The following is a 25,811-nucleotide window of genomic DNA, read 5'->3' as shown; positions in this document are numbered from 1 at the left end:
GGCTAATGGGCTTGGCATTGCTCCCGCCTTCCCTCCCTCCCCGAGCGACAGGCCCCGGCTGCGCCCGGCCGGAGTTTGGAGGAGGGTCGGGACCGGCTCTGTGGGGAGGCGGACGGGGTGAGTCGGAGGGGTGGGGTCCAGCTCTGAGGAGGTGCCCGAGGGTGGGGGATGGGAGCGGGGGGGGTCCAGCTCTGAGGGGGGGGAATGGGAGCGGGGGGGGGTCTAGCTCAGAGCGGGGATGGACGGGGGGAGGTGCCCGAGGGGGGGGGGGATGGGAGCGGGGGGGTCCAGCTCTGAGGGGGGGGAATGGGAGCGATGGGGGGTCTAGCTCTGAGCGGGGATGGGAGCGGGGGGAGGTGCCCGTGGGGGGGATGGGAGCGGGGGGGGTCCAGCTCTGAGGGGGGGATGGGAGCGGGGGGGTCCAGCTCTGAGGGGGGGGAATGGGAGCGATGGGGGGTCTAGCTCTGAGAGGGGATGGGAGCGGGGGGAGGTGCCCGAGGGGGGGGGATGGGAGCGGGGGGGGTCCAGCTCTGAGGGGGGGATGGGAGCGGGGGGGGGGTCTAGCTCTGAGTGGGGATGGACGGGGGGAGGTGCCCGAGGGTGGGGGGATGGGAGTGGGGGGGTCCAGCTCTGAGGGGGGGATGGGAGCGGGGGGGGTCTAGCTCTGAGAGGGGATGGGCGGGGGGAGGTGCCTGAGGGTGGGGGAATGGGAGGGGGAGGAAGGGGATGCTGTTGCTGGGAATGGGGTTCCAGCTGGAGTGTGTTTGAGGGGGCTCAAGCTCGGTGCGAGAGGTGGGAGGGGGTGCCGTTGCTGTGTACTTAAGGGGGGGCATTGGTGGCATGGAAGGATGGGGGTGCCCCCTGTGGGGTTTATGCCGGGGGGGGGCAGAGGCTCACAGTACATGTGGGATTCACTGAAGGCTATGAAGTAGTGGGAATAGTACCCAGGAGTCCTGGCTCTCAGTACCCTCCTGTAACCACCATACAGAGCTCCCCCCTTTGTGCAAATGCATAGGGGTCCCAGCCCTGCAGTCTTGTGCAGGATACAATGCATGTTTGAGGTGCTGGGCTGTACTTGGAGGCCAGGGACAACAGTTAAAGCAGGAAACTGGGTTCCAGGTCTCCTGGTTATATTCCCAGTGTCATCATCAACTCCCTGTGTGACCAGGAAATCTAGTTTGTACTCAGAGTAGCAGCCGTGTTAGTGAGCTGTAGCTCACGAAAGCTTATGCTCAAATAAAATGGTTAGTCTCTAAGGTGCTACAAGTCCTCCTTTTCTTTTTAGTTTGTACTCAGTTTCCCTATTTGGAAAATATGGGTAAAGAGACTTGGGAGCCTGGTGGGGTGAGTGGGGATTAATTGATGTATGTCTGAAGCACGTTGAATTCTGCTGATCAGAGGTTCTAATATAGAGATGGGCTGTGTGGAATCTCCAAATGCCCATGCAGAACGGGGGACAGCACCCTGTAAATTAGGCTTGGGTTTGGTTTAGGTTCTTCTCCACCCCCCCCCCCCTTGTGAAAGATCAAAAGGTTCTGACTTAAGTTCAAAGTTTACTGTGCAAAATCTACTGGAGATTTCCCATGTTTGCTTGTCTATTTAGTATCTTTTAGCCTGTTCCTCCCCTTACCTTTTCCTATCTAATGAAGGCAGGTGGTGAGAGGTTTGCAGAGGAGTGTCTGGTGCATAGTGCAGCAACGGGAACTAACATCACCCTTTTAGGTGTTTGTTTCTCCTCTGAGTGTGACGTGGGGCATGAGGGCAACACAGTGAAGACTACAAATGCTACAAAACAAAAGAAATAATCATTCCTAGTGTTGATCATCCCTCAAATGAGTTCAGCAACCTCTACTGCCTGAGGAGTCGAGGAAAAACACAGCAGCCTTTCTACTACAGGTGGTAAACCACTGAATTAATTATCTCCCAAGTCAAATCCCGCTCCATGGTCATTCGGGCTCCCAGAGAATGGTGGGGAATGCTTGGGTAGGTGTGTTCACTGAGGGCAACGGGTGCTGCTCTTTCCCTGTATCTGCTGTTCTAGCTCTGGCGGATCATGTTATAATCTCTTGTCAGCCAGGCTGGGGATTAGTTTTCTCTCACTGCCACAGAAAGGTACTAAGGACTGCTGGTGTTTGCAGCACTTGCAGTTTAGCCGGCGGGGGTGGGTTAGAAGGAGAAGAGGAAGAGGTTAGTAGAAGTTCGATATGCATGATTGAGCAGCCAGAGCCCAGTCACTGAATGCATAGAATTCCCTTTATGGCCATGAACAAAACCATCCATGTGTCATTTTGCCCTTCAAATTCCTGAATTGCCAGGTGGTGCTGAATTAAGCCTCATGTGAGAAGTAGGGAAGTATTGCTCTCCAATTTCAAAAGGGAAAACTGAGGTACCTTTTGTGGGGATGTATGTGAGGGGAAAGTGACTTGTCCAGCATGTTAGTGAGTTAGGCTGGAACTGGGCATCTGAACTGAGATCTCCTGAGTCCCATGTCTGTGTTTTAGCCACAAGATCAGTCAGGACATACAAACATGCACACAGTGCCCTACTTTTACTGGGCAATTTGAGAATCCTTATTTTTTATCCCATCTGATGCCTCTAGGCCCCCCACCCAGCTCTGTCACCACAGAGGGGTCACTAGTCACAAGTTCCTGGGGCAGGAAACTGCTGCCACTTTAATGGGCAGCACCATTTGTTATCTCCTTCCACTTGGCAGCAGATGGCCCCAGACCCAGCAGCTGGGGAAAGCCCCCTGAGCATTTCCAGCCATCAAATTTCCTTATTCATCTGAATTGTGAATCTTTTTTTTTTTTTTTCCTAACAACTTTGCCCTAAAGTTCCAAATGCTCCTTAGTCATTCTGTATTTACTTAGCAAACGCTCTGCAATCTAGAAGGGAATAGCTTCACCCTCTGCTGAAAATGCAGCCACTTCTGTGGTGGAGCATAACAGTTGTTCAGCTGCTCGGTCCCCATGCACACAAACAAAACAAGTGTCTATATAATGTCTTTATGGTATTAGCATTTCAAAAGCTGGGCAGGATAGCTGCAAACGGAACTCTAGTTCCTCCCTAAATGCAAAGACAGGACTGTGAATAGCTGTACAAGGAAGTTGTAGAGCAGATACTGGCAGTGTTATCCTGCCTGCCCCACAACTGTCGGCTGTGTGTTAGACAAATAAGTGATCTGGCAGGTGCAAAAGTTAGGCATAAAGAGGTAGTAGTCCTAAATTGATTTAAGCGAGTAATACCCTGAAGTTGAAACTTTAAAATAGGGGGTCAATTTATCTGGCCGCTTGGGTCCTGTAAGAACTTGGCCTCCTGCATTTTTTGTTTGTTGCTTTTTAGAATAGTTTGAATGAGTTAGTTATGGTAGGCCTGGCGATAGTAAGACAGGCATTTAGTGCTGAGTCTGAGTCTGTCTGAGCAGGAGGTCTCAGCTGGGTCCCAAGATCCGCAAACAGTGTGGTGCTAAATGGCTGTTTAGCACCAGTAAGTGAAGAACCATGTCCCAGGAAACTAGGATTTAAAATGGGCAAAGAAGGCTAGGTAAGTTCTGTCTCTGTGTGAATGATAGACACAGTGAGACAGGAAGCGAAGAGCTGTAGGTGAAACTAGTAAGCATAAGGAAGAGGAGGAGACAGGGAAGGGAGGAAGTAGGGGAAAGATCGATGTGGGCACAGAATAGGGTATAAGGAGGATCCTGAGTGAGCTGGGCAGCTAGGGGGAGAACATGGATGTAGAGAAATTCTGCAGCATGAGCTGAATCCTCTCTTGGGGAATGCTGTTAGGAGCTGTGGGTTCTGGGCTGGGTGAGGGGGATGGTGGGTGGTAGTTCTGGAGGCATCTTTCTGCCCTGGGTGGTGCTGGGATCCATTGGACTGAGCAGGTTCCTGACATGGAGTAATCACTGACAGGCTTGGCTGAGTTCCTCTGCCATTACACCCTCTGAGGAACGCCCAGTAGCCGGTTTCTCTGCTCTGAATCAGCCTGCCAGGGTGCGCTCCACCCTCATTCCAGAACAGAGACGTTGGAGGCTCCCGGTCTGGAAGACTCCCGCCAAGGCTGCCCCTTCCTCCTCCATGTACTTGCTTCAGAGGTTAGGGCATTCCTAGCCAGCAGCACCAGGATCCTCAATCCTGCTGAGCCCCTCTGGAATCCCACTTCCCCTTGGAGTGTAAGGGTCAGTATGCATGTCCTGGCAGCAAGGAAAGCTCTGTGGGCCTGACATAGATTTTTCTTTGTCTGGGAGGCAATTGGGCTGGCATTTCCCTGTGGTTTGCTCTCTGCAGTACTCTGTCGTCTCTGCTCGCCAGCAGGGCCTGGGGGTTTTACTTTGTTTCCAAATGGCAACTATGCTGATTTTTATTTTTTATTTTTAAATCATTACTCGGGGTCAGGCCCAGTGGGTGTTTTCTGCCTCCCCAGCAGCTCAGCCCTGAGGAGCAGGACTCCGGGGTTTATACTTTTCATTCTCTGCCCATACCCCACACGCACTGCAGCACTAGGAATCGTGTGAACAGCCCAGCACCACTGGAGGGGCTTTGGTATCAGAAATGCTGCTTCCCCTGTGTTGGCTAGTGGAATGGAGATGCAGGGCCACTGCTAAGCCATGAGATCACTTGATGCTTACTCATTAGACAGCTTTGTACTGAATGTGTTTTCAAAGCAGGCTAGAAATACCTATGGCTACTTCTCTCTCCATAACTTAGAGCTGTGCATGGGGGTCTGGCAGGAGCTGCCACTTGACTGCTGGCTCCCAGCAGGAGAGCACTGGTCTGGGGCTGTACAGTAGGACTTGGGGGAGGTAGGCAAGGGGCAGGGAGCTTCCAAAGCTGTCACTCCTCTTTTTACATTATTCTGGTTAATTTTAAAAGTGGCTAAAGCCCTGCAGATGAAACAGAATTGAAACAGGTCTTGTCATGCCACAAGTGTGATTCCCCTACCTTTCAGGCTCCCTGATCTGGGGCTGGATTGGAGCTGATGCCCTAGAGGAGGAATGCTGCGTGTCCCATTCCCTGACAGCCTGTCAGCCAGTACTCCTAGGTTTTTGTTGTTGATTCCAGTGCCGATTTCCTACCATCTTTCCCCTTTGCTTCCTACAGGTCTCTCCTGTGGGTGACTGAAACTCCCTGCTGTCTGGCCACTCCACCCTCATGCCGCTCGGACTAGGCCGCCGGAAGAAGGCCCCTCCGCTGGTAGAGAATGAGGAGGCTGAACCCATTCGTGGCAGCTTGGGTGGGGTGGAGGTGGGCAGTGGTGGCAGGGTGGCAGCCCTGCAGCCCGGCCTGCCGCCGCCTCCTGCCAGCCTCCGCCCTCGACTGGTGTTCCACACTCAGCTGGCCCATGGCAGCCCCACTGGCAGGATCGAGGGCTTCACCAATGTCAAGGAGCTGTACAGCAAAATTGCAGAGGCTTTCAAGATCCCACCAGCTGAGGTAGGTGCTGAGCACCCAGGCTGCAGGGTGGGGAGCTCAGAGAGGATGCCCTGCAGCCTGGCAGTGTCTAGCCAGTCAATGGGGTGGGCCCTCTGCGTTGGTGCCTTCTCTGGCTTCGTGGGCCAGCACCCTGTGTCAGGCTGTGCTGTGCCCTTGGCGTTTTGCAGGTCAGTGACTCTGGGCTCAGTGGCTACATGCACTCTGAGGTCTATGCCCAATTGGGTTGAGCCCAGTGGGGCCGGTGCTAGAATCCTGACATAACCTTGGGGATATGGGGCCTTCCCAGCAGAGATGCTGAGTGGGCAGTGGGGGAAGCTGTGGTCCCCAGAGTTCCTCACTCTGTATCTCTCTTCCTGCCTCCCAGGTGATGTTCTGCACCTTAAACACCCACAAAGTGGACATGGACAAGCTGTTGGGTGGCCAGATCGGTCTGGAGGACTTCATCTTTGCACACACGAAGGGCCAGAGGAAGGAGGTGGAGGTCTTCAAGTCCGAGGAGGCCCTGGGTCTGACCATCACTGACAATGGAGCCGGCTATGCGTTCATTAAGGTACAGATGTCTGACCTCTGCTCACACCATCCTAGTGCCCAGGACGCCCTGTCACTGGCTGATTGGACTGTGGGTGGGGTGCATAGTCTGAGAGGAGGGGTGCTCCTCCCAGACGCACACTATGGTGTCTTGTCTTGCTCCTTCCCTTCCTATCTGTCTCTCCATCCCCAGAGAGCTGCAGTGTGAGCCCCCTCTGGGAGAATAGAAACCTCAGCAGCAAACCTGATCACATGGAGCTCCTAGTCCCAGAGTCTCTGAGCCATGTGAACAGTCATACTGGACCAGACCACTGGTCCATCTAGCCCAGTATCCTGTCTTCCAACTGTGGCTGGTGCCAGATGCTTCAGAGAAATACCTTCAGAGGGAACAAACAGAATGGGGCAATTTCAAGTGATCCGTCCCATCGTCCAGTCCCAGCTTCTGGCAGTCAGAGATTTAGGGACACCAGGAGCATGGGGTTGCATTCCTGACCATCTTGGCTAATAGCTATAGATGGACCTATCCTCTATGAACTGATCTAGTTCTTTTTTTGAACCCTGTATAGTTTTGGCTTTCACAGCATCCACTGGCAACGAGTTCCACAGGTTGACTGTGTGTTAACTTTGTTTTAAACAAGTTGCCTGTTAATTTCATTGAGTGACACCTAGTTCTTGTGTTATGAGAAGAGCTAAATAACACTTCCCAATTCACTTTCTCCACTGGTCATGATTTTATAGACCTCTGTCATATCCTCCCTTAGTCGTCTCTTTTCTGAACAGTCCCAGTCTTTTTAATCTCTCCTCATATGAAAGCTCGCTATCCCCCTAAATAATTTTTGTTGCCCTTCTCTGTACCTTTCCCAATTCTAATATATCTTCTTCGAGATAGGGCAACCAGAAATGCACCCAGTATTCAAGGTGTGGACATACTGTGGATTTATATAGTTGCATTATGTTATTTCCTGTCTTATTTTCTGTCCCTTTCCTAATGGCTCCTAACATTCTTTTTAGCTTTTTTGACTGCCGCTGCACATTGAGCAGATGTTTTCAGAGAACTATCCACGATGACGCCAAGATCTTTCTTGCGTGGTAACGGCTAATTTAGACCCCATCATTTTGTATGTATAGTTGGAATTATGTTTTGCAATGTGCATTACTTTGCATTTATCAACATTGAATTTCATCTGCCATTTTATTACCCAATCACCCAGTTTTGTGAGATCCCTTTGTAACTCTTTGCAATCAGCTTTGGACTTTACTCAAGATAGTTATTTTGTATCATCTGCAAATTTTGCCACCTCACTGGTCAATCCTTTTTCCAGATCATTTATGAATGTTGAACGGTACAAATCCTTAGGTAAATAGCAGGGTCCCCCTTCTCCATTGTGAAAAATGACCATTTATTTCTACCCTTTGTTTCCTGTCTTTTAACCAGTTAATGATCCATGAGAGGACCTTCCCTCTTATCTCATGGCTACTTACTTTGCTTAAGAACCCTTGTCAAAGGCTTTCTAAAAGACCAACTGTACTATATCAACTGGATCACATGCTTATTGACCGCCTCAAAGAATTCTGATAGAATGGCGAGGCATGATTTTCCTTTACAAAAGCCACGTTGACTGTTCCCTCACATATCGTGTTCATCTGTGTGTCTGATCATTCTTTTCTTTACCCTGTTTTCGACCAGTTTGCCTGGTAGTAAAGTCAGGCTTACTGGCCTGTAATTGCTAGGATCATCGCTGAAGCTTTTTAAAAAAAATTGATGTCTCATTAGGTGTCCTCCAAATATCTGGTCCAGAGACTGATTTAAGTGGCAGGTTATATACCACAGTTAGTTAGTTCTGCCATTTCATATTTGAGTTCCTTTTAGAACTCCTCAATGAATCCTATCTGGTCCTGGTGACTTACTGCTGTTTGTTTTATTTATTTGTTCCAATAGCTCTTCTATTGACACCTCAGTCTGGAACAGGTCCTCAGATGTGTCCCCTAAAAAGAATGGTTCAGGAGTGGGAATCTCCCTGATGTTCTCTGCAGTGAAGACTGATGCAAAGAATTCATTTAGCTTCTCTGCAATGGCTTTGTCTTCTTTGACTGCTCCTTTAGCACCTTGATCGTCCAGTGGCCCCACTGATTGTTTGGCAGGCTTCCTGCTTCTGCTGTACTTAAAACAATTTTTACTGTTAGTTTTTGTGTCTTTTGCTAGTTGCTCTTCAAATTCATTTTTGGCCTGCTTAATTATACTTTTACACTTGACTTGATAGTTTTTCTTTCTGTTTTCTTCAGTAGGATTTAACTTCCAATTTTTAAAGGATGCTTTTGGCCCCTAACCGCCTCTTTTTACTCAGCTTACAGCTCTTCCTGCTTCCCGTCCCCTGCTCTGACCCAAACCTCATTTGGAGTCATTCTCTGAAGGAGCTAGGGAATCAGTGCACCCATCCCTTCCTAACCTGAGGCTGCCCCAGTCCTTTCTCCTGCCTTGTCACTTTCTCACATGCTCTGTGTCCCAGATGGTTTTCCCGGGTGCTAGGAGCTGCAGCAGTTCCCTCAGAGGCGAAGAGACCCCTTTGTGCCCCCATAGCACAGTGATAGTGACATCCCTGATCAGACTCTAAACCTCCAAGTAAATGAGAGAGGCCCAAACTAGTGGATCCGATGGAAAGAATAGAGCCCTGCCAACAGAGCAAGCTTGTGGTATTAGAGCACAAATCCTCTTTGGAATGTTACAAAAGATCCCCTGGTACTGTGGTGCATTCGCTAATTCTCAGCTAATGACCTTCCCTAAGAAGCTTCAATTCCAGAGTCTAAATCACTGCAGTGGTGCAGTATGGCTGTTAAGCAGCTACCATGTTCCACCCAATAGTTGGCTGCATTACAGCAGTGGCTAAAGTGACTTGTTTATAGAGACAGTCTCAAGTGCTCTGGGTAGAGGTACAAGGGAGCCTAATTAAATATTATTGAGTTAATACACAAGATGTGTAGACTCTGCAGCAACTCCAGCTGGTAAAACCAGGACTGTCAATCATCATGCCTCCTGATGCCATGGTCTTTTGTCTCATGGTGCCATTTGGTTAGTGGGAGGCATTGGGTTTCTAGGCCCTTGTGAAAGGATGTATGATTCCTAGATTTCAAGGCCAGAAGGGAGCACTGTGATCTAGTCTGTCCTCCTGTAAAACACTGCCCAGAGAACTGCCCCGAAATAATCCCCAGAGCAGATCTTTTGAAGAACCGTCCAGTATCGACTTAAAAATGTTCAGTGATGGAGAATCCACCAGGATCCTTAGTAAATTGTTCCTACGGTTAAATGCCCTCACTGTTAAAAATTTAACCTTTATTTCCGGTCTGAATTTGTCTAGCTTCAACTTCCAGCTATTGGGTTATGTTAGACCTTTCACTGCTACACTGAAGAGTCCATGATCAAATTATTTGTCCACACGTAGGTAATTTACAGACTGTAATTGAGTCACCCATTAAGTGTATCTTTGTTAAGCAAATAGATTGAGCTCCTTGAGTCTGTCGCTATAAGGCAGGTTTTCTAATCCTTGTTGCGGCCCTTCCCTGACCCCTCTCCAATTTTTCAACATCCTTCTTGAATTGTGGAGATGGACCCAGGATTCCAACGGGGGTCACACCAGTGCTAAATACAGAGGTAAAATAACCTCTCTGGTGCTCCTCAGAATTCCCTTGTTTATGCACTGCAGGATGGCATTAACCCTTTTGGCCACAATTTTGCACTGGGTGATCATGTTTGGTTAATTATCCACCTTGACCCCCAAATCTTTTCAGAGTCACTGTTTCCTAGGATAGAGCCCCCTGTTGTGTAAGTATGGCCTGCATTTTTTGTTGTTGTTGTTCCTAGATGTATACATTGAGACACATTAAAACACACAGTGCTTGCTTGAGCCCAGTTTACCAAACGATCCAGATCACTCTGTTCTAATGACCTCTCCTCTTCGTTATTTGCCATTCCCCATTTTTTTTGTGTCCTCTGCAAACTTTGTCAGTGATGATTTTGTTTTCTTCCAGGTCACTAATAAAAATGTTAAACAATATAGGGGCAAGAACTGATCCCTGTGCGACAAACTAGGAACGCACCTGTTCGATGATGATTCCCCATTTACGCTTACTTTTTGAGACCTATCAATTAGCCAGCTTTTAGTCCATTTAAAGTGTGCCATATTAATTTTGTAATTCTAGTTTTTAAATCAAAATGGCATGCGGTACCAAGTCAAATACCTTAGACATCTCAGTATATTATGTCAACACTATTACCTTTATCGACCAACTTGTAATCTCATTTAAAAAACAAATCAAGATAGTTTGACAGGATCTATTTTCCATAAACCCATGTTGATTGGTATTAATTATATTGTCCTCCTTTAATTCTTTATTAAGCAAATCCCATATCAACTGCTTCATTATCATGCCTGTGATTGATGTCCGACTGACGGGCATATAACTACCCATGTCACCCTTTACGCAGTCTTCTGAAATTTTCCCAGTCTTCCAAGACCAATTGAAAATCAACATTAACAGTTCAGCGAGCTTCTCAATAGCTCTATTAAAACTCTTGGTTGCAAGTTATCTGGACCTGCTGATATTAAAATGTCCGACTTTAGTAGCTGCTGTTTTAACATTCCCCTGAGATACTAGTGCAGTGGAAAGAGTGTTAACCTAGGATATTAATACATCATTATTTTTTCCACAAATACAGAACATAAATATTTGTTCTCTTCTGCCTTTTCTGTTTTACTATTGATAAAAAGAAAAGGAGTACTTGTGGCACCTTAGAGACTAACCAATTTATTAAGCTCACGAAAGCTTAGGCTCAAATAAATTGGTTAGTCTCTAAGGTGCCACAAGTACTCCTTTTCTTTTTGTGAATACAGACTAACACACCCGTTACTCTGAAACCTTTACTATTGATGATTCTCTCATTTCCATCTAGTAATAGACCAGTATTGTTAGCATTATTTTTGTTCCTAATATACTAAAAAAACTTCCTTCTTATTGTCCTTATCTCTGCTGGCGATAGAATCTCCTTGACTCTTTGCTTCCATTTTCAATTTTCTACAGTTCCTAACTTCTGACTTATATTCCCTTTCTTTTCTCCTTTCTTCCATTTGTTACATTATTTCTTTATTTTTTATAGCTGTCTTCACTTCCCCACTAAACCAGGTCATTTTGTAACCAATACAATCTTCTTCCTCAGTTGTGGCTTTATGGCCATCGCGTAATGTTCTTAAACCCAGTCTTCCTCTCAGCTGATGTGGCTCATAATTGTTTTCAGCTTTGGGAAACTGGCCCTTCTAAAGCACCGAGTATTTATATCACTGGTCTGGATTTCATTCTGTTTGTATTTTATAAATGTGATCAAATCATGAGCCCTTGTACATAAGTCACCATTAATGTGCTTGTCCTTGTGCGTGAGACTAACTACAAAGGGAAGACCCTGTGGCCTGATGGGAGCCAGGGTTCCTGGTTCTGTTCCCTGCTCTGCTGCTGACTCGCTCTGTGACCCTGGAGATGTCTCTGTGCTTCAGTCTCAATTGACTTGTCTTACGGGGTTCTGGGCAGCTTTGCTGAATACAAAGGGCTGTGCGCGCCCCTGTGCTGAACGGCAGTATAGCAGAGAAAGTGCTGCTGTTCACGCTCTCTTGTCCGAGTACATCTTGCCCTCCTGGAAGCTGCCGGGAGAAAACTGCCCCAGGACCCGCCATCTGTGCTGTGAGCCAACCAGCCTGTCTCTTGCTTGTAGAGGATCAAGGAAGGGAGCGTCATAGATCGGATCCAGGTCATCAATGTGGGCGACATGATCGAGTCCATCAACGGGCAGAGCCTCATCGGCTGCCGGCACTACGAGGTTGCCAAGATGCTCAAGGACCTGCCCAAAGGCCGCACCTTCACGCTGAAGCTTACAGAGCCCCGGAAGGCATTCGGTGAGTGAGCCCCACAGACTGCGCTGGGCAGATGAGGCGGGGTGGCCACTGGCAGGCTCAGGACAGTTGGAGCATGAGGCCTGTAACAAGTTGGTTCCACCCGACATGTGTAAAATGAACACGGTAGGTCTCAGTCCAGGTCCTAGTAGGGCAGGTGTCCCTGGCTCATGGCTAAGTAACTGGCTCCCCTTGTTGGCAGCCAAAGCAGAAAGGACCAAGCACGCCACAGAGAATGAGCTCCCCCATCTCTCCAGACGGGCTCGTTCCTGTGCGGGGGGGGGCCTGGCAGCAGGGGGTGGTATGTTTGCCATTGACCCTGCTGAGACCTTCAGCCTCCAAGGCAATTAGTCCAGCACAGAACGCACTGGGCTTTGTTTTGCACGTTCTGTCCTTCCTCCTTCAGTGAGGAGTCGCATTGGGTGCTTATCTGGGAGCACCTTTCATCATAGCCCAAAGGCCCAAGCCCTGCTGGCTGTTGTGGGCACTAAGGGCCATTACCTTCTGTCCTACTCGGCCATTAAATGGGAGATGGGGAGGGGCGTTGCGTCAGGGTTTTCCAATCTTTGGGTTGCCGGAATGTCTCAGAGGGCCGCACGGTGGCTCTGGTCCCATGGCTCTGGCTGGGCTTGCCTCCCTCGAGCTGCTGTTGCTGCTGCAAGGTGAGTGCAAGGTGGGCTCTGCAACCTCCTTCAGGGCCACCCCAGCCAATGTGCTGGGTCACAACAGGCCCATCGACGTTTACAAATGGGTCCTGAGCCAAAAAAGGGTGAGACCTGCTGCTTGAGGTTTGAGTGACGTGTCCTGTGGCGTGGTGGCCAGCAGGTGGCATTGTAACCTCACTGCAGCTCCTAGCCATATGGCCTGTGCACAGGGTTGGTTGAGAGGTGGGTCAGTTCTGTTGCTTAATTTCAGGGTAGGGCTTCACCAGCCACGTTACTGCAGGGAACCCTTCCTCGTATTGCAAGAGGGAAAAGGAGGCTTCTGCCATGCAAGGCAGATGGGATCTGGAGATTCCTGTAGCTACTGAGCCTGCACGTGGGCCTTCAGGCAGCCAGCCTGTAAAGCTGACCCCTTTCTGCTTGGACTTGGGGGTAGGTGGCCCTGCCAGGGTATCTGTGAATGACCCTCTGTGTACTCAGTGATGAGAGGAGGCTGCTCACAGGACAAGTGGGAGGGGCTGACTCTGCCTTGCAGATCTGCACCCTCTTTCTCTTCACTCCCTCCGCACTCCCCCCCCTCCATCTCTATGGTGGCCTGAGGAAAGGAGTCTGTACTCACTGTCCTAAATTTCACTAAGCAGACAGGCCTGTTTCAATCCCAGCAGCTGGCAAGGTGAAGGCTCTCTCCCTACTTATCCCTCAAAGGACAGGGCTTTGAGTGAAGCCTGGGGGAAAGCTAGGTCCCCAGGATGGTGCTGAAGGCCAAGGGGAGACAACTTGATTCCGGGCTGGACTGTTCCAGCCCCTGTGTGTGTTATCCAGTGCTGGCCTTGTCAGTAGCTCCCAAACGTACCCCAGGGACGGGGATTCCAGCCCTTTCAGCTCTGTTCCGGGCAGACTCCCTCTGATCACAGTGCGACCTCACCCTCTGTCTGTGCCGCCTTCTCCGAGAGTCCTTGAATCCGGATTCCTCGGCTGTTGGTAGCACCTTCAGACAGAGGCTCTCCAGGTGCTCTTCAAATGCTGCACAAAGCCCCGGGCTGGGTCATTGTTGCTACCCTCACGTTGCCCCAGATCACACCGAGGCAGTGTGGAAGTAGAACCCAGGAGTCCTGGTTTGCCAACCTTAACCACTAGGCGGCGCTCCCTCCCTGAGCAAGGGATAGAACCCAGGAGTCCTAGCTCCCAGTCACATCACTTTCCCTGCTGCTGGTGTCTCAGTTCATTCATCCACGAGGTCAGCCTGCCACTACGAATTCCTTCCTCCTTGAGTGACTCACTCTGATCTGGGAAGGAAGATCATTTTCCACTTTATTTCCTCCTTGGCTTATACTTCTCAGCCCACACACACGTCCCTGGTTTCTGGAATCTGGCAACTTTCTTCTCCCCTCCTTCCACCGGGTACCAGCTGCATCTGTTCATCTCTGGCACTTCGGGAGCCCTCACGCCAGCATCCGTGCCCCTGCTCATTCCCTGCAGTTCCTTCCATGCTAATTAGTGACAGCTCCGTGGCACCGGCTGTGCGCGCGAACGTTAGGCTCCTCTGCTCGGCTGTGCTGGAGAGAGACCAGGTGCCGATGCTCGCTGGCTATGCTTTGGCGAAGCAAATGTGAGAAAGCTAAGCTCGGTCCTGCCAGCCCTGTGCTCTGCTGCCTTGATCCACAACTCACTGGCGGTTCAATCCAGCCTCATCACCTGCCCTGCCTTCCAGTGTGCACGGGACCCTCTGGACAAGGCATGAGGGAAGAAAAGCTCCATGCTGTTCTCTCAGAATGCTGGCAGCTAGAGCGCGGGGAGAGCGCCGTTAGCTGCCAAGAGTAGACTGGCTTTTCACCTCTGGAGCTGCCAGAGGGAGACATAACTTGGGAGGGCCAGGGCAGATCTGATAGCATCCAGCAGAGGGCAGCAGTGGGTGCACCCCAACATGGGTGTTACAACCTGTTTGCAGGTCATGCTTGATTCTAGGAGAGGGCGGGGATGTTCTGCGTTCCATCAGCCTGGCCTGAGGGACCGTGCGGCGTCTGTTACAGGTCTTTCTCCCGGAGGTGGCCTCCTGGGTGCACCCTTCTACCCCTGCTGTATCCCCCTTACTGCTCTTGGCAGCTCTTTTCTGCTGCAGGGCCCTGGCCCAGCTCGCGGGCTCTTGCCGAGGACCCAGATCACCAGCTCCTTGCACAAACGCACAAGCAGCCTCTTGTCCTCTGATCGAAGCAGGGAGGTGGGAAACTGGTTCATCCTATGCTGGCCCTGTTCAGTTCCCACCTCCTGTTGAAACCCACTGGAGAGGCATCCGTCCGCTGGGCTCTGTGCCAGCCCTGGATCACAGGACTGGAGGGAACGCTGTGAGAGCTGCTGATAGGGAAAGTGCTGGCCTCTGGGGAAGAGCTCTAGGCCAGCTCACTTCATTTGTTCCCCTCTATGGGCAACCTGGAGCAGCCTCTTCTTTTAACCTCTCTCGCTGGCTATTTCTAGCTCGCCGGACTAAGTGGCTGTTATTCCCCCATTGAGAGTGCTCAGGACCTTCCCCGTGATCTGGGCAGGGGCCAGCCCCCTGCCCCGGCTGGGGAGATGCTGATCACAGAATTCTCTCAATGCTCTTGAGTAAGACTAACGTACAGGCAGCATGGTTGTGCCCACACCCCTCCATCCTCTTTGCAGCACCTCCTACCTTCTCCCTGCACATATCCCTGCCGCTACCCTCAGCGCGCCCCCCCCACACACACACACACACACCCTGCTTCTCCAGCCCTGGGCTTCCCCCCACATACAGCCTTGCAGGTCCCCCTCAGCCCCCACCCACAGACCCCCTGCTTCTCCAGCCCTGCAGGTGCCCCTCAGCCCTGGGCTCCCCCCACACACAGCCCTGCTGGTGCACCTCAACATCCTCACACAGAGCTCTGCCAGTACCCCTTGACCCAGCCCCCCTGCTTCTCCAGCCCTGGCCCCCTCCCCCCGCAGCTCTCCAATGCCCTTGCTATTCCAGTCTTGCACTTATTAGACTATGTTGGTCATGTGACCTTCTGCGGCTCCTCTGGTCTCCACGCTTTGCCAGCGCCGGAGTCTTGGCGCAGACATGCCCTGCTCTCCCCTCCCATGCAGGCCCTGTGCCCTGTCCTGCCCGCTGCTGTGCTGTGGCATGACTGGAAAGGCTGTTCTTTCTCTTGGCTGTGAGCTCTAGGGCAGAGGCCAGAACCCCAGCCTCCCCATGTGAGGCAAACTACTCCTCCCTGTCTGAAAGGAGCCAAGCTTTCCTGGAAAGGCAGGGGAGTGTCTCTGCATTCCCAGTTTAACACAGCCACCCCCTCCCAGCTTTGGGGGAAGTGGGGGGATGACAGGAAGCCTCAAATACCAGTGCCAGGAACACCTGGAGCTCCATCCCCACTACGAGCCAAGCCCATGTTCCCGTTAGCAGAGGCAGAACAGCTGGGCTCCTGTGCTGGGGCCAGGCTGGTCTTGCTCAGTGCTGTTCCCTGCCCTGTGAGGGCTCTAGCAGGGGGGCTGAGGCAGGCTGACCTGGGGGCCAGTGACCCCTCTTCCCATGGCTTCTGGATCAGTGGTTCTCTCTGTATGTTGGGGGGGGAATAGGTGCAGGGGTGAAAGTGGGCCAGTACGGTGTACCGGTAAGAAGTGGCCGCCGGTACCAGCCCATACGCAGCCCATGTTAAAGCGCTGAATAGATGGAGCGTGGGGTATGAACAGCGCCCGCCTATGATAGCCCCAAAAGGGAAAAATCCTCCCTGTCTTTTGGCCCAGAACAATCTCAAACCAAGATCTATTGACACAGTGCAGCCAAGAGGATCTGAGCACCATCATTGCCAGGAGGTGTTGGAGATGGATTGGGCATGTGCTTTGGACAGAAACTGATTCCATCACCAGAGTAGCAATAAGATGGACACCTGAAGGCAAGCGAAAAGGAGGCCGCCCGAAAACAACCTGGCGAAGAGCTGCGGAAGCCGAGCTGAAAAACCTGGGGCAGAGCTGGGGAACCACTGAAAGACTTGCCAGAAGCAGGCAGGAGTGGAGGAGCTTGGTCACTGCCATACACGCCCGAGGCAGAATAGGAACGTGGTGGTGATGATGATGATGGCCCCTCCCTGTCACCCTGTCCTCCGGGTGCACGGTAGCCAGGCGTCCCAGGGGTCTGAATGGCATTCAGCATCCACCCAGCAGAACAGGGGCTGCTCAGTGCCCGGGGCTGCAGGGACAGTGGCTGTGTGGGCATCCAAGGGCTTATGCCGGCTCTGGGCCAATCGCTTTTTACATCATCTCTGGCCCTAGTGTAGATGGGGGCCGGAGGTCTCTTGGTTTGTGATCTCCTAGGAGTCTGCCTGCACGGCCCACACTGGGCCGGGGCACAGAGCAGCCTGCGCGGCAGTGTCTGGCGCCGTCCTTTCCCCACTGGTGGTGGGTTGGCTCTCAGGGCTTTGGCCTGGCGTCTGTTTATGAGGCACACACGCGGCAGGGTGGGGTGCCGGCCCGGCACGCCATCCTCTGATTGCGGCTCCAGCCCGGACACATTGATGTGGCTGGAGGATATTTGAGTCTGAGTCCAGGGCCTTTCCCTCTCCCGTAGCCCATGCTGTGCTAACCACGCTGGGAGTGGGCGGGGTGTCATGGCTCCTCCAGCCCAGCCGCTGCCAGGCTGTGGTGGCCGCTGCTGCTCCAAGGAGTTCTCCGTGGAACGTGGGAAGGGAAGCAGCGTTTTCCATAAGAGACAGACGCTCGTGTGTGCTTGGAGGGGCAGGGAGCAGCTGCTAGGGCCAGCGCCAGAGAGCCGGGGAACAGGTGCACGAGGACTGTAAATAACCAAGCAGTGCATGCCCCCATGAAACTCCTGTACCCCAATGCACCAGGCAGAGCAGTTCTAGCTGCCTTACAAACAGTCGGGGGAACCCGTACCCTCTCGTGTCCCTGGTGCTAAGGAATCCACGCCCCATGCTGCAGGGCCACGGGATCCGCTCTTGGAGGCAGAGTCCTAGGAGGAGTTGCATATGGCCTCCAGGCTGTACCTCGCCTTCCTGAGAGACTTGTGACCCTTGGACACATCCACAGTGTCTGCTTCCCTCCTCTCAAAAATCACCCCAAAACCCCAAAGGGGGTTCTAGCTCTCATGTGACCCAGGCAGTGACTGCTGGCTGACTCTGCTGACAGCCTGAGACTATGGCTAACCGGGTGCAGGCGAGTGCTCACTCCTCAGTCCAGTCTCCCGGTGGTGTCGTCTGCAACTGCCATTCTGTCTCAGCGCCAACTTTCTGTGGTGGAGGCAGGGTGGGAATTGGGAGCTGGGGCAGGGGGAAGAAGAGGGAGAGAAGCCGAGAGCGGAGGATGGGGACAGGAGAGAAGCACAGGGCAGAGAGCAGTGGCCTAAAGAGCGGAGCATTTATTGCCATGTTCGGTGAGAAAGCACTGAATATACAATCCCCAACAGTGCAGTTGCCACAGAGGCCAGACCATCCCCGTCTCTCCCAGAGGGAAATCTGTAGATCAAGGGAAGAAGTGACTTCAAAATGAACGCCCTGGGCCAGAACTGAACGTGGCATTCTGTCTTCCACACCGAATGAGCGATACATCAGCCCCTAGAGCAGGGGTGCATCTGCCTCAGTTTGCTCCCCTCGCTTGGCATGGGAGGGTGAATAACCAGCTCCCCCGCCCCCCCCACCCCTTGCGTCCTGGCAGCATGGCACCCACAGAGTCATCTGGGCTCCAATCTGCTGCAGAAATTTTTTTTTTTAAACGGGGCATGGCGGAGGGGCAAACCAAAGTCTCTTGCGGGGGGTTTCTTCACAGCCACAGCTGTCGAGCCTACCCGATAGCAAGGACATCTGCCGGAGTCTGCAGGCAGCCTGACGCGGGAGCTCGTTCGTCGCAGACGTTTATCGAGGACGCTAACAGTTACCAGTCTCGCTGCTGCTCGCTTTGGCGGACTCATCGGGCTGTCCTCCTCCCGGGCCGTGGGCCACAGCAGCAGAGAACTGGGTAGCGGGAGCTAGCCTTTGCTGAGGTTTGGACTGAGGAGTTCAGGCCTTCCCCTGCTCCACATTTAATGTCCTCTCTGCCCCTGCGCAAAGGGCGTGGGGAGGTGGAAAAGTGGCAAAGCACCAGTTGCCTCCAAAAGCTTTGCCCGGGCAGGTCACGAGGAGCGTGAGGGCAGCATGACATAGAATTTAATGCAGAAATAAATAGGGGCTCCTACAGCAGTGTGTACAGCCTGCTGTATTGGGCTGGGGCAGTGAGGTGGGGGGAGCCATGTTGCTGCACGTGTCCCCATCTTCCTTTTCCCCAAGCTGCCATCCCTCGCCCTCTGGCTCAGCACATCCAGGGCCTCTCATCCCATTTGTGAAGGACAAACTGCAAGTGAAGCAGCCTCTGAAGAGCCTAGGACTAGAAGGGACCTCCTGCACCGTGCGAGTGGAGCCCCTCTTGGATAATTCTTGTCCCGCGCCTGCCCCAGCATCCATGCTCCACACACAGGATCTCTGCTCCCATGGCCGGCACCCCGGCTGCATGGCGTTTGCCCTCCGCCTCCAGACAATTCTAACAAGCAAGAAAGCGGGGGCCCTCAGACCCCCCCCGCACTTGGGGGCACCTCTTTGGCACAGCAGCTGGGCTTTGGGAATGTCATTGAGGGGCAGAGAGGAGACCATGGCTAGCAGGAAGCAATGGATCCAGGGGGCTGGTAGGAAAAGGAGCACAGCAGACTACTCTCCCGTGCCCCTTCTGGCAGGGACTGAGCAACACACAGCCCGGTGCCTAGGCATTTATACCATATTCCTGCTGCCATCTGTGTCCAGCGTGGGCGTTTTAGGGAATGGGCTCAGGGGACCCTTCCCCTGTATGTCAGAAGCAGGAAAGTGGTTGATCTGATGACATCTTCCCAGATTATTTTTACTTCGTGGGACTGTGGGAAACATCAGTGGGGCTGGATCTCCCCAGCACGCAGTAAAGACTGGCTGGAGAGGCGCATCACAGGCTGTTAACCCTTTGGCAGCCTGCAGGTCCCCTCGGCCCTGGCAGCTGCTGTTCTAACTGGCCTGAATAGAGAGTCTCTTTTAGAAACACAACAGCTGGGTTGGTTGCCCCATGAGGGTTTTAATAGGATGATGCTGAAGCAGCTCGGTCCCCTGTGGGGAGAGGAAACGGAGTGACCAGTGCCGTGTATCAGCTCAAGGGGACAGGGCTGTCCGGGGGCAATGTTGGCTGCTCCGGAAGTGCATTGGAACAGAGGTCCCTGCAGGCGTGGGAGCTGCTGCAGGATGCACCACGGCTTCCCTGGGGATTCCAGGCTGCCCAAGGGCAGGAAGAAACCGATCACATACTGGAGGAAAGAGGAGCTTGTGGGATCCCACACTGCTGCTGGCAAGAACTAGACCCACCCATGAGACAGACAGGCCTGGAGTGGAAGGCCTGGGGGTTCCATGAGGCTTGCACTGTGGCTTCTTGTCCCCATGCCTCGGTTTCCTATCTGTGAAGCAGGGATCCCAGCCCCCTGCGAAGCAAGAGCACATCCCTCTGCTGTGGAGTATGGAGACCTGACCCTCCAAGGGCTGCGCTGCCTTGTCGAACGGAGGTTCTCGCACTGCGCCCATTGCCTTGCCCTGACTGCCAGGGGTCCCTTCTCTCCCCCACCCCCGCGCATCCCTGGTCCCACAGGCTGATCTCAATGTGCCCCTGCCATCCCGTGTTGTCAAACTGACGCAGTTGAGTCTTGTGGGTCTGAGCCCTGCTCTGTGGGACCCAGCAGGGCAGATGGGGGGAGGGGAAGGCAGTTCTGCAGCTTCCTGGGGTGGATGTTACTGCAAACAGCCTGAATCCCAACCTGCAGCATCTTCTCCCAGCCCCTGGCCATCCCGGCCCTGGGCTCCCCTCCACCAGCTCCACTTGTGCCCCTCAATCCCAGTCCCCAGCTGTCCCGGCCCTGGGCTCCCCACACTCTGAGTTGGGACTGAGGCATCAGCCCAACGCACACTACCCCAACCCTGGCTGCCTCCCAAGCACACCCTGCCTGTTGTGCCCAGGTGGTGGTGTCTGATACCTGGCCCCACTTCCTGCTGGAGGGTGGCTGCCCATTTGGCTGCACCGGTGCCTCGGGCTGGGCTAGGATTCTGGGCTGCGAGGCCAGCGGGCTGACTGCCCCCCCCCACCTCCGGCATGGTCTCATGGGGTCGTCTCCTTGCTGTGTTTCAGATATGATCAGCCAGCGGGCTGCAGGAGGCAAGCACAACAGTAGCTCCCAGCTGGGCACTGGCAGAGGGACCCTACGGCTGCGGGCCAAGGGGCCTGCCACCGTGGAGGAGCAGGTAGGTATCAGCCCCTGGGAGCTTCCCCTGACAGCCCTTCGGAGCCTTTCAGTGTTCGCTTGGGCCCTGCCCTCTGCCCAGAGGGAACTGCGGGCGGGGAGCCAGAGCAGAATGAGAGGGGAGCTGAGGTCCCAGCTGTCCCAAGAGCGGGGAGGGTCAGGTCCTCCATGTGGGGCTGCTCCCCCCACTACAATCCTTGCACTGCACCTGCTTCCCAGTCTTCTCCCACAGCCCTGTCGATGCCCCTCAATCCTGACCTGCAGCCCCCTGCTGTCCCAACCCTGGGCTCCCCCACAGCCCTGCCGATGCCCCTCAATCCCGACACGTAGCCCACTGCTATCCCAGCCCTGGCCCCCAACACCCACACCCCTCTGCCCAAGAATGGGCGGGGTTGGAAGAGGCTTTAGAGGGCCCCTCTTTTCCCATGGGTTCTGGGTTGCGGGGGGGAGCTATATTTTTGCCTCGGTCTCCTGCTCAGCAGCTCTCCTGCCCCCCCAGCTGTCTGCGTTTGAGGAGAGGGCTATTGAGAAGGTGGACGACCTGCTGGAGAGCTACATGGGCATCCGCGACACAGAGCTGGGTGAGTCTCCTGCCAAGCAGCCCCCAAGTCACCCTGGGGCTGGGTGCCCAAAGCATCGGGGTGTTGGGGAAAGGGCTGCGTCACGGTCCGCCGGTATGGGAACCCTTCCTGGGCAGCTTGGGAGCGCCCTGCTGGGAGAGGCCCAGGCTGGAGTAGCTAGTAGCACCCCCCACAGCCAGTGCTCCTCCCCTGCTCCCTCCAGCGCCCCTGCCTGGAGGGGCTGGGACTGGAGGAGCTGGACACTCCCCAGCAGTTAAGAGCCAGCTCTGCTGTTAGTGGCCCAGAGGCCTGCATCCCTCCTGTGCAGCACTGAGCGTGAGGAGAGACGTCTCCCCTCTCTGAGAGGTGAGCAGGGCTCTCCCGGGGGCACAGAGCAGCATTTCGGGGGTTACTGTGGAAGTGGCAGTGACAGCAGGCTTGTCAGTGTGTTCTGGGAAGCTGGGCTGGGCACAGGGAGAGCTAATCAACCCTTCAGGCTCTGCAGGCTGGTGGCTCGCAGGGCTCCCAGCTGCCGTGCCTCCTCGGCCGCTCCTGTCAGCCAGGGCTGCGGGCAAGAGCAGCGCGTTGGCGCAGGGGGTCTAGCGCTCCTGGCAAGGGCGTGGCAGTGCTCTCGGGATGCACGCAGCATTGGCACTGTTGGTGTCAGCGGTGGGATAGCACTAGGGCTGGCATGTCCTGCCACAGGTAACGTTGTGGCAGTGACTGCTCCTCGTTACCCTCCCTCCCCTGTCTCTGCTCTCTGTAGCTGCCACCATGGTAGAGCTGGGGAAGGACAAGCAGAACCCTGACGAGTTCGCTGAGGCGCTGGATGAGCGGCTGGGTGACTTTGCCTTCCCCGACGAGTTCGTCTTTGACGTGTGGGGCGCCATCGGGGATGCCAAGGTTGGGCGCTACTAGGACTCTGCTGTGCCCACGCTGGATCTGCTGTGCCCTTGGGCTGGGCGAGGGAGGGCTGGGCCGCTGCCCTCGTGTGGACCAGGGGGTAGGGGATACACCACGGGCCCGGCTCCAGCACCGCTCTGACAAACACTCCAGCTCCGGCTCCTCGCCCCTCCCCTCCACCCAGGGCCGTGTGTGCACCTCACTGTAGGCAGCCCTTCCTGGTGCCCCGCGGGAGTCGGGCTCAAAGCCTCACTCTTCTCCTCTCCTTCCCCCCCCGCCCCCCCCAGTACTAGTGTCGGCGGAGGGGACAGCTGCTGGGCGTTAGGGAGCAAGAAGCTGAGCCATTGTGTGCCCCTGGGGAAGGCTGCAGGGATGGGCAGGCCCTTGGGGGTGCTCCCTCCCTGGTCCTGGGGGGCAGCAGGGGAGTGAGGGGGCCCCTTTTTGGGCCCCTTTTCTCTTCTGGGTGCTGGTCAGGAGATGGACAGGATTCCCAGCTCCTGCACTGCTCCCTGGGGTAGAGCAGGGTGTGTGTCCGGGCAGGTGCAGGGCCTGGCACCCCTATCCCCTCTTCAGTCAGCAGGGTAACCCGGCCACTGCCGGGGAGTCCCTTGGCGCAGCCTCCCGCCGGGCAATAACCCCGGTGCCTGTGTTCCATGCGTGGGTGTTTGCGAGCAGAGTGCCCCCCCCATATGGTACACCCACCCCGCTGCCTGTCAGCACTGATCTAACCACTAACGGGAGCGAGGCTGCTCCAGGCGGGCTGCGGATGGCAGAGGGCCCGCACCAGCCTGCCCACTCCTCCCCAAGGGCATTCTCAGCTCACTCCAGCTCCCTGCCATGCTGCTCTGTTGGTACTGTGCTGCCCTGTCCCTTCACGTGCTTTAATCCTTCCTTCTCCCGAGGCTGGTGGGGGCAGGCAGCGTGGGGGGCTGCGGACCGGCTCCTCGGGTGGTTCTGCAGCCCCGAGCAAGGTTGAGATCCCTAGTTCCCCTCAAAGGCAGTGTGAGACTGGGAGTTGCTGTCAACTTGAGGGGGGGTGGCTAGCTCCCCTCCCCTCCTCCTGCTCCCCTGTTACCCTCCCTGCCCCACCCAGGGGAAAGGAATCAACAGCCTGCAGTGCCCCCTGCGGGCAGAGACCTGGCTGGGGTAGCTGGAAGCTCCCGCCCCCTTCTGGCAGAAGCTGTCTGGTGTGTTCACGCTCTGTCCCAGCTGAGCCCCATCACCCTGAGACCCCTCCTCCGTTTACCTGCTGCCAGAAAGGTTTCTTTGTGGGGCAGTGGGGCCATGCCCCACCTCCCACAGTGGAATAGCCCCAGGATCGGTCCTGCTTCTTGGGACTGCTCCCCACCCCCTTCAGGGAGGGTGGGCCGGGGGGAAGGTCCCCGCTCCACCTCCAGCCCCACCTGGTGCAGCAGCATTCTTCAGGAGCCGCTCAGGAATGACTGAGCGTCTCTTGTCATGCATCTGTTCCTGAGGCTGGAGCCCTGCTCTCCCCTAGCTGTGCGGTTCACACCCCACATTCAAAGCAGCTGGTCTCTGCTGGCTTGCGGGCAGAGGGTGAGTGTGATGGGGCGTGTCCCTTAGCTCTCAGACAGCCAGGCAGCGCCCACCCCCTACTGCTGCCCCTGGAGCATCGCAGCCGTGGGGGGTGGTCAGAGGGTTAAATCCACCTGCCTCCTGCTAAAAACCACACTGACCAATCAGGCCAGGCAACAGCCCTGTGCCAGTCAGGGGCCTGTTCTGTTCACAGCTCCCCAGCCCACCTTTCCTTCCCACCCATCTACCCTCCTCTCCATTCTCGGGGGTGGGGGGAGAAGAGTTTGAATTGTCTCCCCACCGGAGCAGGTGCACCAGACCCTTCAGGTTGTATACGTCACTGGGTCTTGTGGTGGGTTTCCCAGCTGATCTAGGCTCCCCCCTCTGGCTCAGTCAAGGTCCCTTGCCTGCTTCATGCTGCTCTGACTTCCTGTGTAAAGAGATTATCCCTGCCCCCCTATTCAGGGGTGGGGGGGTGCCCTCCTCCCGCTTTCCCTCCATGGCTCCAGCACTGGCCCTAATGTCCCATCCGTAACCCAGGCAGGTGGGTTAATGATCTCTCCTAGCGTTTACGCTCTGTGATGATTAATTGCCCCTGGAGCCCGTTGTGGGGTTTCGCTCACCACTCTGAGCCTGTCATAACACTGTCCCTTCCAACCCCCTCCGCAGTGCCCCATGTGTGGATGCGCCTAACACCTCCCTCTCACACCTTACTCTGAGTGAATCCCCCACTGCACCCATGGGGGGTGAGCTGACCCACACAATGCTGAATGGCTGGGGTCCCCTTGGGCTGGCTTGGAGTTTTTCAAGATCCTTCTCTCAAAGAAGGCCCACGGTTGAGTGGCTGGATCAGGACTCCTGGAATCTGTCTCTGGAAGTTGGGGGGGGCCCCTACAGATTAGACCAGGGCATTTGAGCCCAGGACTCCTGGCTCTGTTCTCAGACCTGCCTCCACCTCTCACCCTTGGGCATGTCCCTCCTCTCTCTGTCTTGTCTTATCTGTTCACTCTGGATCGGACTGACCTACCTCGCAGGGCGGGTGTGAGGACACGCAATGTTTGTAAAACTCTACGTGCTGCAATATTTATATCCCATCCCGCCCCTGTTCCCGGGCTGCAGGCTGGGAGCCCCAGGATTGCTCCCTGCCCCCCAGCTTCTTCAGTCACTCTCCAGCCCTCAGGCACCTCCCGTATCCACGACACTAAGCCCAGCACTGGTGCTTGGGCCTGGGCCCCGGCTCAGAGGGGAGTGTGCAAAGCACGGGACTTGGAGGGGATGGTTCCATTGCAAGGGGCTCCAGGCCCCCAGGGTGGGGAGTGACCCCCTGCTGAGCAGGACGTGGTCAGGGTCTGGAGTCCCAGAGAGCAAGGCCCCTGCACCCCCCCCTCATGCTGTGATGGAAGTGAGCTGTGACCCCTCTGCTGAACCCCAGTCCCTTGGGAGCTGCTGCAGACCCCCCCCCCTCCTCCCAGGGCCTATTTTTGTATTTTACCTGTAAAGCATCTTTAACATAAAAATATATCGACTCTAGCCAACCAGCTGCATGTCTGCGGGGGCAGGGAGTGCGTCAGGCATGGGCCGTGCCTGGGGCAGTCGGGAACTTGCCTACAGCTGCAGGGCAGGGGTGGGCGCTGGGGAGCCTGGTCGTGCTGTGGGGCTGGGCAATGGGTATAACAGGAGGCAGTACCAAAGCCCAGGCCCCCCCGCCCCACTAGCAGCTCCCTCTGCAAGGGTCCGATCAGAGCATCCTTCCCAGGGGGCAGCACTGGAGGAAAGAACAGGCAGGCCTAGCTCAGCCATCACACACCCCCCTGCCTGAGGCTCCAAGGCGAGGCCCCGCTGGAGGTTCCTGCCCCCTCAGTGCCTGTCTCCCCACCCTGCCCCGATGCTGGGTCCTGCTCAGTGCAATAGAGCAGACCCCGAGCTGCCTCGCCCCGGAGCCTGCACTCAGTGCCAGTTGT

The 25,811-nt window shown here is 54.8% G+C and overlaps 1 protein-coding gene across 2 annotated transcripts; it reads left to right on the top strand.

The window, feature by feature from the left end:
• Positions 1-25,380, top strand: GIPC1 (GIPC PDZ domain containing family member 1). Of its 2 annotated transcripts, none has more exons than XM_048832290.2 (7): positions 1-117; positions 5,100-5,432; positions 5,797-5,982; positions 11,716-11,896; positions 20,740-20,852; positions 21,351-21,432; positions 22,178-25,380. In XM_048832290.2, exons 2-7 carry the CDS (start codon positions 5,151-5,153, stop codon positions 22,327-22,329), a joined length of 996 nt encoding a protein of 331 aa, XP_048688247.2. In that variant the 5' UTR covers positions 1-117; positions 5,100-5,150; the 3' UTR covers positions 22,330-25,380. The 2 variants fall into 2 exon arrangements, with proteins under 2 accessions (XP_048688247.2, XP_048688240.2); XM_048832283.2 differs by lacking the exon at positions 1-117 and adding an exon at positions 1,683-1,896.
• Positions 25,381-25,811: the final 431 nt, after the last annotated feature.

Source organism: Caretta caretta, chromosome 20 (assembly GCF_965140235.1).
Source record: "Caretta caretta isolate rCarCar2 chromosome 20, rCarCar1.hap1, whole genome shotgun sequence".
Classification (NCBI taxonomy): domain Eukaryota; kingdom Metazoa; phylum Chordata; order Testudines; family Cheloniidae; genus Caretta; species Caretta caretta.
The sequence above is the reverse complement of the archived record's forward strand: the minus strand, read 5'-3'. Positions and strand labels throughout refer to the sequence as shown.

Excerpts from the sequence above, each read along its gene's own strand:
- GIPC1 (XM_048832290.2), top strand. The coding sequence starts at position 5,151 with ATGCCGCTCGGACTAGGCCGCCGGAAGAAGGCCCCTCCGCTGGTAGAG. Across the intron at positions 11,897-20,739 it reads AGAGCCCCGGAAGGCATTCG|ATATGATCAGCCAGCGGGCT; the intron begins GTGAGTGAGCCC and ends GCTGTGTTTCAG. Across the intron at positions 21,433-22,177 it reads CATCCGCGACACAGAGCTGG|CTGCCACCATGGTAGAGCTG; the intron begins GTGAGTCTCCTG and ends TGCTCTCTGTAG.